At 39.1% G+C, this 12,101-nt stretch overlaps 1 protein-coding gene across 8 annotated transcripts in view; it reads left to right on the top strand.

Annotated features, from left to right (window-relative positions):
* Positions 1-12,101, top strand: part of TP53BP1 (tumor protein p53 binding protein 1) — a 97,644-nt gene that overhangs the window by 60,132 nt on the left and 25,411 nt on the right. For 6 of the 8 annotated variants that reach the window (XR_015252615.1, XM_086710519.1, XM_086710522.1 and 3 more), the window contains 4 exons: positions 3,455-3,574; positions 4,332-4,535; positions 8,185-8,242; positions 9,228-9,320. Coding sequence is in view for 7 of the 8 variants with exons in the window: in XM_086710519.1 (XP_086566645.1) it covers positions 3,455-3,574; positions 4,332-4,535; positions 8,185-8,242; positions 9,228-9,320 (475 nt within the window). In the remaining variant the exon portion in view is untranslated. Of the gene's footprint in view, positions 1-3,454; positions 3,575-4,036; positions 4,159-4,331; positions 4,536-8,184; positions 8,243-9,227; positions 9,321-12,101 lie in introns of those variants that run through there. The other 2 variants (XM_086710524.1, XM_086710521.1) reach the window with 2 other exon arrangements.

Genomic DNA, 12,101 nt, shown 5'->3' with positions numbered 1-12,101 from the left:
AGCTGGTTTGGTGATTGATACTGTTTCCTTTTGTTCATTGCTTTCTTCATAGGTTGGTATGCTGGCAAACAATAGGATAGCCGGTGATAATCTGGGATTGCAGGAAGGGATTTGATAAATTAAACAGTATGTGTGATAAGTGTCAGAGAAATAATTAAATATGTGGAAAATTCCAGTATTGAAGAGTAAAATATTATTTTGCAGGATGGTGATAACTTGATTAGTGGTGTCTTTCATGTGAGTTGAACAAAAGCAGAGAAATGGGAAAGCATTTGGAGGACATAGAATAGAGGCTTTCTAATTATGAATAATTAAAGACTAGAAATATAGGCTGCTACTAGTTAATTGAATGCTGATTAAAGAGTTAGGAATTTATCTTCTAGTGGAAACCTTGGCATTTTGACAGGAGGCTAACATCTTCTAATGTTTTATAGGAATGTTGCTTTGGTTGTGGTATACAGAACGAATTGGGGGTTGGGGAAGAAGGGAGACTTCTGGCAGAGAAAACAATTGATAGGCTGTTGTAATAATCCAGGAATGAATCATTGAAGGACCAGATAAGGAGTGCAGTGTTGCTTATAAAAGTAGATTCATTTTTCTGTTTGGTTGTAGTAATGCAGCTGGGTCAGTGGTGTACAAATAATTGTTCTTAAGTATTATCTAGTACTGTGCAAAGGAAACCCTGTTATGGGGAAATAATGTTCAGTAATTAATGCTTGCATATTACATTTGCGTGTTACGGTATGACATAAAAGAAAGTACTTAAAGATTTCATATATAGATTTTCTTTCTTAAGTTTATTTTTGGAAGAGAGAAAGAGAGAGGGTGCTTGTGCACACAAGCAGAGGAGAGGCAGAGAGAGAGGGAGAGGGAGAATCCCCAGTGGGTTCCACGCCAACAGCGCAGAGCCCTACATGGGGCTTGATCCCACTGACCATGAGGTCATGACCTGAGCTGAAATCAAGAGTCAGATGCTTACCGACTGAGCCACCCGGGCACCCCCACATAGATTTTCAAAAGTCTGCTTGGTCAGTCATAATAGGAGGGATGGTTCCTGTCAAGAGAGCAGTGCAGTGCAGGTGATTATTCCAGGAACCAAAATTCTGTAAAATATATCTTTGCGATGTTTGATATTTTGTGAGATATTTTTTTACTTTTTAGTTTTTGTATCTCTTCTAAGTTCTTCTTTATTAACCTAAAGGACTTGCTTTTTAAGTAATTGCCAGAGAAAGAATCCTTATATACCTGACCCATTTCTCTTTTCTATTACTATGGTGGAATTCTTTGCCATATAAGATGCGAATCTGATAGTCTTTCTCATACTCTTTACAGTTCCTTTAGTTGAGCATATATACTTTTCACCCTTTATTTCTTTTTTTCTTTTATATTTATTTATTTTGAGAGAGAGAGAGAGAGACAAGAGTGGGAACCAGGGAGGGGCAGAGAGAGAGGGAGACCCAGAATCCATCCAAGCTGTCAGCACAGAGCCAGAGGCTGGGCTCGAACCCACAAGCCGTGAGATCATGACCTGAGCCCACTGGGCCACCCAGGCGCCCCTCACCCTTTATTTCTAAAGTTTATTTCATTTTCTCTCTTCATCCCTTCAGGTTACTAATTCATTTTCTCTCACATGTAGATGTAAGAGATGTTTTTTGTTGTTTTGTGACTGAAGAAAAAAGTATCAAAGTGCTTCATATGAAAGATAATAAAAGGTAGAAGTGGAGTGGAAAAAGATGAAAAGAGAAAAGTGTGGTATTGTGAGAAATTAACTTGGTTTTCATCCAGTTCCTGACACAGAGCTCCAAAAATCCTTGTAATTTCCTAAGTGCTAGGAATATCTTTTGCTATTCATAACAAACCCTTTCAAACACCTCTGAGTTTATGCTAATGAAGTGATTTAGGGTGGAATCCCTACATAGCCTCTGGACCCAGGCTGTTCTCTGGGAAGACCAAGTGAATAGAGGGTTGAAACTTTCAGCCCTACCCACCCTCCTCCTGGAAGGAAGGGCTGGAGATTAAAGCTCAATGAAATTGCTTGAGCAACAAGATTTAATAAGGTTCTGCCCAAAGTTGTAATGAGCCAGAGCTAGGTATCTCATCCCAGTTGCACCGGGACTGAAGCTCCTGCTATCAGAACCCTTCTGGACCTTACCCTGTGTACGGCTTCATTTGGCTGTTCATCTGTGTCCTTTATAATAAATTGGTAAGTGTAAGTGAGTCTCTGAGTATTGTGAGCAGCTCTTGTAAGTTAGTCAAACCTGAGGGAGGAGGTTGTGGGATCCTCAAAGTATAGCCATTTGGTGAGAAACACAGATAACAACCTGGCCTTGTGATTGTTATCTGAAGTGGGGGCAGTCTTGTGGGACTGATGCCATCTCCAGGTAGATTTCTGTGTCAGAGGTGAATGATACCAGTCATTTGCTGCTGAGAATCGGATAATTGCTTGGTGGTGTTGGGATACACATTTGGCAAAATGCTTGCGAAGGAGTAGAGTCTGGGTATGCCAGATTATAGGTATTTTGAGCCATCACAGGAAAGTAAGTACAAATTTTCAGATGTTAGGTTTAAGAGGAGCAGTCTAGCAGTTCTTTTTTTTTTTTTTTTTCTCCCAAACCTAGTCACTTTATTAAAAGAGATAAACAAGAAATCAGAAAATGTGATTTTTTTTAAAAAAATGTTTATTTTTTGAGAGAGAGAGAGAGAGAGAGAGAGAGAGTGTGTGTGTGTGTGTGTGTGTGTGTGTGTGTGTGTGTGTGTGTGTGTGTATACAGAAGCTGCGGAGTGGCAGAGATTGGGGAAAAGAGAGAATCCCAAGCAGGCTCCGTGCTGTCAGCGCAGAGCCTGACAAAGATCATGACCTATGCCAAAACCAAGAGTTGGACGCTTAACCGACTGAGCCACCCAGGTGCCCCCAGAAAATGTCATTTTGGCAGTTTGCTAATTCTGATTAGTAAAAACTTTGGAACCAAGACCTAGTTAAAAATAAAGGTTTATATCTTGACAAATTGTTATGTTTATATTAATTTATTGATGACTAACCAAAATGGGTGCACTGGGAATGCTCATATATGTGGGATTTACTATTGTGCAGACATTTACATATGAATATTAGTATTATGGCCTAGAAGGAATGTGGTCAGTTCATGTTCCTTTTGAACTCATGTTCCTCAGGGCCTCTAAACTTTGGGCTTCCTCCGTTTTGTCTGTTTTCTGATTATCTGCTTTGTGTCAGACCTATTGTTGGCTGTAACCAGAGCACAGAAAATAATAGGAAATTGGTTGGGAGGCCTGGTGAGGCGGGTTGGGAATGTGGCTGATTTGGGGAGCAAGGGAAAAGAATAATTGAAATACTTCTTGCAGTTCTTCTCACTTTTATTTTCTTCTTATACTTCTGTTTTGGTTTCTTTTTTATTTATTAATTTTTAATTATTATTATTTTTTTTACTCCCTCCAGAAACTCCGTTTCATTTCACGTTGCCTAAGGAAGGTGATATTATCCCACCATTGACTGGTGCAACTCCACCTCTTATTGGTCACCTGAAACTGGAGCCCAAGAGACACAGTACTCCTATTGGTGAGTGACTAAAATGTAATAATATTTAAAGCAGAGTTTCTGAGATACCATTCTTTATGCAAGTGATTCTTTTAGATTTGAGGAGTTGGGCCTGCCTGGTAAGGTTGGTTTTGTCTTAGAGAATAAGCTGTGATGTTTGATTCCATGAATTTGCTCCTAGAAGATACTGAGTGGTAATGAGAAGAAAGAAAGGGTGGGAGGAAGGAAGGAAGAGAATACACAGATTTTATTCTCTTACTTGCAGGGCAATAGAATCTGAGTGCGAAGTAATGATACAGAGCTATTTTTATAAGGAAGGGACAGCAAATAGGGTAGAAGTACTGTTTCTTCAGTACCCCGGCTATCAGTCTGCTACTTGACAGGGCAGGGAAACTTAGATCCTCCTTCCCTGAAACAGCCAGCAGTCTTCTGCATTAACCTATTTGTTTTCTCTAGTCAGTGCTGGGAGGTAACAGTCATGCCGTCTGGAGTCTCCTGCTACCTATGCCTGATGCTGGCTGATGTGGGTTGGCTGAGGGCTCATGCAGCATCCTTTGTCCAGATGCAGAAGTGGAACTGAATCCTGTTGCTCCTCTTAAGACCAGGTGTCAATACTAGTGCGTAGTTGTTGATACTGTGACAGGATCTATCCTAGGAAACCCCCCTTCAATCCTGCAGAGCTGTGGAGCCAAACAGGCAAATTGGTGACCTCAAATTGTAGTTTTTCATGTTTGTATTTTAGTGTTTTTCCTTTCTTCCTCCTGCCTCCCTCTTTCAGGTATTAGCAACTATCCAGAAAGCACCATAGTAACCAGTGATGTCATGTCTGAAAGCATGGTGGAGACCAATGATCCCATACTTGGGAATGAAAAAGGAAATCCTGGGGCTGCCCCAGAAGTGGATGATAAATTGTGTCTAAGAATGAAACTGGTCACTCCTGAGACTGAGACGAGTGAAGAGTCTTTGCAGTTTAGTTTGGAAAGTAAGTTTTATTTTATGTCAATCTTGGGTAATTAGTAGCTGCAGATCATATGAGAAGTATTAGTTATCTTTCTCCTAGTTACAATGATTAACACTTTTATAATTGTATTTCTAAAGTCTTAAGTCTCACAGACTTAAGTCTTTGCTTTCAGCTGGGCACTGTCATGTTACTGAAGATGCTTCATTTTATAATCTCTGGTGCTGCTTGTTTCTCTGTATTAAACCTGCATATATGAAGTAATTGGTTTTCAAGTTCAGAAACAGTTCAGAGGAGGGTAGAAAATGCAGGATTGTGGATTCACACTCTAGGCTTGTATTGACTATTTCTCCATTACTTGCATGTTAATGGTTATGGCTAGAATACAGAGAAGGTACAAACAAGGGAGGTTGCAAAGATCCAGATTTGGAAAGGCCTTTTACATGATGCTGAGACACTGAAGAATTGTAGGCAAGAGAATAATATCAGATTAGCTTTTTTAAAAGTATCAGTTGAGTATTAAAAACTTCATGCCTGGGGCGCCTGGGTGGCGCAGTCGGTTAAGCGTCCGACTTCAGCCAGGTCACGATCTCGCGGTCTGTGAGTTCGAGCCCCGCCTCAGGCTCTGGGCTGATGGCTCAGAGCCTGGAGCCTGTTTCCGATTCTGTGTCTCCCTCTCTCTCTGCCCCTCCCCCGTTCATGCTCTGTCTCTGTCTGTCCCAAAAATAAATAAAAACGTTGAAAAAAAAATTAAAAAAAAAAAACAACAAAAAACCTTCATGCCTTTGTGCTTTATTCCTTGCCTTGCCTTCCCATTTCCTATTCTCCTGCCTGGAAAATTCAGACTTTGTTTAACCAGGAATTAAGGTTATTAGTAGTGGAGATGGAGATGAGAGGATCAGTCAGAGAGGTGAATAGTAGAATTGAGAGAACCTTGGGACCGGTTGAATATGGAAGTTAGAGGGACGGGGGAAAAATACAGAATGAATCTACATCTGAATTTAGTTTTCATGATAGCACTCCATAGTAGATATCCTTATTTCCAGAAACAGAGGTTTTAAAGTTATATGCCTAAGGTCACAATAATTGCTAAGAAATAATGTTAGAGTTTCAGTCAGATCTGTCTGACACAAAAGTTTATAATTTTTCCACTAGGTAGTTTGTAAATGCTGTTTAATGGAGTTAGAACAGGAAGAAGTCTTATAAAAGAGATGGGAAAGGAAGCTTACGGGGAGGAGAATTACAAGAAGATAATGTCAGATGCAAAAGTGAATATCTAATAAGGTATATCTGAAAATGTACATTGGATTTGGCCATTCGGATCCATTTGGTGACTCTAGCAAGAACTGTTCCAGTGTGGTGCTTTGGGTGGGAGCTATACTGAAGTTAATTGAGGAGTGATGGGAAGAAGAGGCAGCAAACATATTCTACTTTTGAGAAGTTTATATGAGAAAGGAAAAAATACGCCACGTTAGAGAGATTTAGGATTGGAGATTTTTTTCATTTTTATGCCTAAGCATAGAGAGGCCTAAGCATTTTATAGGCTGAGAGAAAGTCTCCAAAAGAGAGATGGGTTAAAAATGAGGGAATAGGGGAAACAGTTAATGGATCAAAACCCTGAGGGAGTTGGGAGAGGAAGCTTTCAAAAGACTATAGCAGAATGGGTGGACTTGAATAAGAAGGGCCTCTCATTCTCTGGAGACCAAAGAAATTGTAGCTAATATGCTTTGAGTACTTATGATATTCCAGGCATTTTACAAGTATAGCTCATTGAATCTCACAACAAACCTGTGAAGTAAGTCCTGTTACTATCCTCATTTTATAGGTGAAGAAACTGAGGCACAGGAAGATTGAGTGCTTTTCCTAGAGTCAAACAGCTAGTAAATGGGGTAGCCTGAATTTAAAGTGGTTTTTTTGTTTAATATTTTTTAATGTTTATCTTTGAGAGAGAGAGAGAATGGGAGAATGAGTGGGGGAGAGGCAGTGAGGGAGACATCAAATCTGAAGCAGGCTCCAGGCTCCGAGCTGTCAGCACAGAGCCCGACGCAGGACTCGAACCCATGAACTGCGAGATCATGTATGACCTGAGCCAAGGTCAGACACTTAACTGACTGAGCCACCCAGGCACCCCAACTAAGAACCCAGGGGCGCACCTGGCTGGCTCAGTTGGAAGACCATGCGACTCTTGATCTGAGGGTTGTGTGTTTGAGCCCCATGTTGGGTGTAGAGATTACTGAAAAAAATAAACTTAAAAAAAGTAGTTTCAAGAACCAGCAGTCTGGGTCTGAATTATAGTGCTCTTCTACTTTTTCCGTGCTTATTAATTTGAATAATAGAACCTCAGTAGAAATTAAAGTATTACATGTTTCCATTTTTATTCTCTCTGAAATCAAGTGGGGCTTATCAAGGGAGTATATGGTAGCCTTGAATCTTTAGATTTGAAGTTAAAATTGGGAAGACCTTAAGTGGAGCTAACATAATGGACGGTATTACTACCTTTCCTGATAGTAGGAGTACACTATCTGGCAGTCACTGGACTCAGAGTTTTACTCATTTCATCTTCACAACAAACCTGTGAGGTTGGTTCTGGTTTATCTCTATCTTACAGATGAGGAAAGTGACTCAGAAGATGGGGTTTACTCCAAGTTGGACTACTAATGCTGGAGCCAGGGCCTGTTTCATAGCCAGGGCTCTAACCACTAAACTTCTGCCCCCTTGATGGACTGTTAAGAAGATTATGTTGGGTCATGAATATTTTAGAAATGTTTAAAAATATGTGTTATTTTCTCTAAGGCTGGAATAAATTTCTAAAGGAACACATTTTAATCCCTTGGCATTAGTGACACTGCTTTGAGAATATGGGATTCTTTTCAGTGTCGCTCTTAATTCTTTGCTACAGATTCTTTCTTGAAAATAAGTTTTGTTTTTCAAATATTTGTCCCAAAGGCACTTTGGGAAGAACTTGAGTACCTTCTGTGTATGGGTTCTCTTAAAACTGTGCACTGTTTAAAAGAAACAGGGGCGCCTGGGTGGCGCAGTCGGTTAAGCGTCCGACTTCAACCAGGTCACGATCTCACGGTCCGTGAGTTCGAGCCCCGTGTCGGGCTCTGGGCTGATGGCTCAGAGCCTGGAGCCTGTTTCCGATTCTGTGTCTCCCTCTCTCTCTGCCCCTCGCCCGTTCATGCTCTGTCTCTCTCTGTCCCAAAAATAAATAAACGTTGAAAAAAAAAATTAAAAGAAACAAAAACAACCAAACTGCACACTATTGAAAATTTGTATCAATTGAAAACATTTTCTTGTATAATTTATTTTACTAAAGTTTTTTTCTTTATTAAAGTTTCGTATTTTCTTACTATGTAAATTTTTTATATCCTGTATGAGAAGAGAGATGAATTGGTTGAGGAGAAGTTTTAATTTTCATTTTTACATGCCAGTGTTGAGTAATTCATTATATTTCTGGACAAACTGATTAGTCTTCTGTAGGAAATTTGAAAGAAAATTGGTGCAAGTGAGGAAAAACTTGTACTGTTTAAGTCTTTTTATGTTCACTTATTATTCTTACTCCTTTTGTTACTTGTTGCAGTTATTAGAGCAGGTTTTCAGAGGTGTTTAGGTGTGATACTAACTGAATTGTTTCTTTCTCTTTTCTCCTTTTGCTTTTGTTTTTATTCAGAGCCTGCAATTGGTGAAAGAAAAAATGGATCTACTGCAGTTGCTGAGGCTGTTGCCAGGTAACCTGAGCTGGTTGCTATTTAGAGGAGTTTAATATACAAAGCCACTCTGTTAATAAGAGGAAGATGATTTATCAATAAAGGAAAAATCTTAAAATGAAACTCAGCATAAAGGATTTAGCCATGTATTGAATCTAACAGTAGGCTGTCTTATTAATATTTTCAGCTTTTGCTATACTTAGAACTAAGATATTTAAAGGTGTTTCCCTTTCTCTCTTTTGTTCATGTGAGTATACCCTTTTCTTTGTTTCTTTTGAGGAGACTGAGATTATTGCTGCTGTTGGTAAGGCAATAAAGGGTTTAAAGAAAAACAGCCTTAGACCTTGTTCCTTCAAGGATTCCTGACTCCGCCGCAACCTCAGGCCATTTTCTCTTCTGCCTGCCAAATTAACTGTTGTGTTGAACTGTTATTTTTGCTTTGTCATGAATGCTGTAATGCTTTGGGGATGTGTTTGACCCCATCCTGAGGCTTTAGTGGTAAGCTTTGCCATCTGGTGGCTGTGAGAGTAGAATTGTTTCATTGGTTCATGGCATGAGTCATCCAGTGTGAACGTACTAGCGGCAGTTGGTGAAGTATAGGTGAGGATTCTTAAATCAGGCTTGGCAGGTACAGTAAATAGGTATAGCAGGCTAGGGGCAAGAGCACAAGGTATTAAGGATTATGGCCAACTGAATGTGTGTCCTGTTTGAACACGTGCCCCTGTTCAGCTCCAGCCCGTTATTACCATGCAAGAAAGAAAACTTAGTTTTGTCAGATGCTGTTGGTTATAGTTCTCTGTCCATCTTATTTCCTGTGAATCTTCTTTAAGAGCTTTTTTATTGTGCTAATTGGAAACAAGTATGAAGAATGGCATTTTGACATAAGGTGTGGGGTTTGGGATGCAGAGCAAGGATTTTATTCCTTCTGTGCCTAAAAAAGATAATCTCCAGAGGTACTTTTCCTTTCGAAACTAACACAGTATGTTGCTTTAACTTGTTATCTTAGTCCCCAGAAGACCATGTCTTTGTTTAGCTGTGTCTGTGAAGCACAACAAGATCCTGAGGCTCGAAATCGGGATCCTCCCTCTGCACCCATCAAGTGAGCATTATTTTCATAGCCTCTTTTGAGCTGTATTTATTTGCAAAATGGTTGGTTCCAAAATCTAGAATGTATTGCTACCATTTTGTGAACTTCAGCTTACATTTTTACCTGATGGACTGTGATATATTCTAGACAGATTTATAAGTGAGACGTCAAGAGAAGTTTTATTTAATATTTTATAAAGTTTTTTGTCTTGATCTTCTTGTTCTGTCAATTTGAAATGATTCAGTCTTCATAAATTTATGAACCTATATCATTCTATATTTTTAAGATTATTTTTTCTTAGTTTTAGAAATGTTTATTTTTAACAAGACTTTTTATTTTTCTTCAGTTTCCCATAGGGCAAAACTGAGATGTTCAACACTCCAAATTTAAAGTTTGTCATACTTGATAGAATTAAGATTTGGAATTATGGAATTATGGATGGAATTATGATTTCTTTACTCCATAATCTTTTAGAACAGCTCTAAAACAGAAAAAAAAAAGTAATAAAATTGAGTTACAAAGTATTTTTTCTCAATTAAAAAAATTTTTTTGACATGTATTTATTTTTGAGAGACAGAGCATGAGCGGGGGAGGGGCAGAGAGAGAGGGAGACACAGAATCTGAAGCAGGCTCCAGGCTCTGAGCTGTCAGCACAGAGCTTGATGCAGGGATTGAACCCACGAACTGTGAGGTCATGACCTGAGTTGATGTCGGATGCTTAACCGACTGAGCCACCCGGGCACCTCTTTTTCTTTATTTAAATAATGAGAGTATCTTATTTGATATGTACAATTCTTGTATTTAGTATAGGGAAATAAGTAATGGCAATGGAAATAAACTTGTATTTTCATTATGACGTTTAGTGATTTTTGTAGTTAGAGAATGTGATAATATTTTGTCAGCAGGTATATTCCTAATAGTGTTATTTGCAGCATAATTTTTATAGTCTTTATTAACATAAATATTGAAAAGAAACATATCAGTGCTTTTAGTGGCATTCTGATTATTAAATGTGAGCTTGTGGTATTCTTGAGAATCAAATAGCCCAGGTCATATCCTTTATTGTATCAAGAAGCTTATTAGGTGAAACGCTACTTTATGTGATTCAAAAAGTGATACAGTAATGGCCTCGCAATTACTAAATTTACTGAGGCATTCTACTGCCTTCCGATTTTACTAGAATATCTTAGGCCAAAGTGCTGGTGATTTTGTTTAATCTTAGTAGAACACAGGCCTGAGAATCCAGCTGGATTTGATTTCAGTTGCTCCACAGACAGACCTACACTCAGAATATAAAGGTTAGAAGTTTGTTAAGTATGGAGATTTATTCTTCCCTTTTTCACTTTGGGTTAATTTTATTTGGACTTTTCCTGCTAAAATTTGCTTTCTTAGCATCAGTTTCCAAATCTGGCATATAGTGACCAAGGTAGGGTTGTGTAGCTGGAACAAATGAATAAAGAGAGGTGTGGCCCTTCTTAGAGTTGACTGGATTTCTCTTGTCTTCTAAAGCTCTTTTCTAGTGCTAAAGATTCCTTCTTTATTGTTTATTGGGACATTAACATACATCTTTACAGTAGGTATTTCTCAGTTTTATTTATGTTTGAGGATTTATAAACTTGGTAAGAGTGGAGCAACACTTTCCTGCAGTATGTGTTGCAATTAAGGCTTTGCCTTTTACCTGCTGTTCTGTATATATGTATGAAAATATATGAATGTGGGGGGAAATGACTGTGATTTTAATGTCACTCATTTGACTGAGGCTAACATGAGAATGATAAATACCAAAATCATAGGATATTCATACCTACTATTTGATAGGAATCTGCTGAATATTGCTAGTGTTGAAATGAGACTTCTTTGGTCTCTGGAGAGAAGAGAGTTGTTCTGATTAACTCTTTGGGGAAAAAAAGCAACTTAATACTTGTCAATTAAGATTAAAAAAAGTGTTGGGGCACCTGGGTGTCTCAGTCAGTTAAGTATCCGACTTAAGCTCAGGTCACTATCTCACAGCCAGTGAGTTGGAACCCCCCATCGGGCTCTGTGCTGACAGCTCAGAGCCTAGAGCCTGCTTCGGATTCTGTCTCGCCCCCACTGCACCCCCCGCCCCTCCTCCACTCTCTCTCGCCTTCAAAAATAAATAAACATTTTTTTAAAAAGTTCAAAATAGGGGCGCCTGGGTGGCGCAGTCGGTTAAGCGTCCGACTTCAGCCAGGTCACGATCTCGCGGTCCGTGAGTTCGAGCCCCGCGTTGGGCTCTGGGCTGATGGCTCGGAGCCTGGAGCCTGTTTACGATTCTGTGTCTCCCTCTCTCTCTGCCCCTCCCCCGTTCATGCTCTGTCTCTCTCTGTCCTAAAAATAAATAAAAAACGTTGAAAAAAAAATTTTTTTTTTAAAAGTTCAAAATAAAACTTTGCTTTGGAAGTGAAATTCTATTCAGAGGTTCTACCCTAAATAAACAGCTTCTGTAAAATGTGGTAGGCTTGTTTAAGGGTGGGAAACAATGGTAATTGAATTCTTCAAATGGCTAATCCTGTTCTTGTAGCTTTTGACTAACTTTCATTGCTCAGCTGTTAATGTGTTAGCTGTCTAAAAGAGTCACACATGAGTATTAAGTTCGTAGAAAACATGAAGTGAGTCTTAATTGCTTTGTTTTACACAACTAGTATTGATTGAACATCTGCTCTGTACCTAGCCCTGAGTGGAGTAATTTTTATATATGGTTACTTACAACCTCATCACAGTAAGTGTTACTCTTGGTGGTCTTATTCTTGCCTTATCTGTATTGTATTCTAT

Source organism: Puma concolor, chromosome B3 (genome assembly GCF_028749965.1).
Source record: "Puma concolor isolate L17-30 chromosome B3, mPumCon1.1.hap2, whole genome shotgun sequence".
Classification (NCBI taxonomy): domain Eukaryota; kingdom Metazoa; phylum Chordata; class Mammalia; order Carnivora; family Felidae; genus Puma; species Puma concolor.
This window is presented reverse-complemented; position numbering and strand designations above follow the sequence as displayed.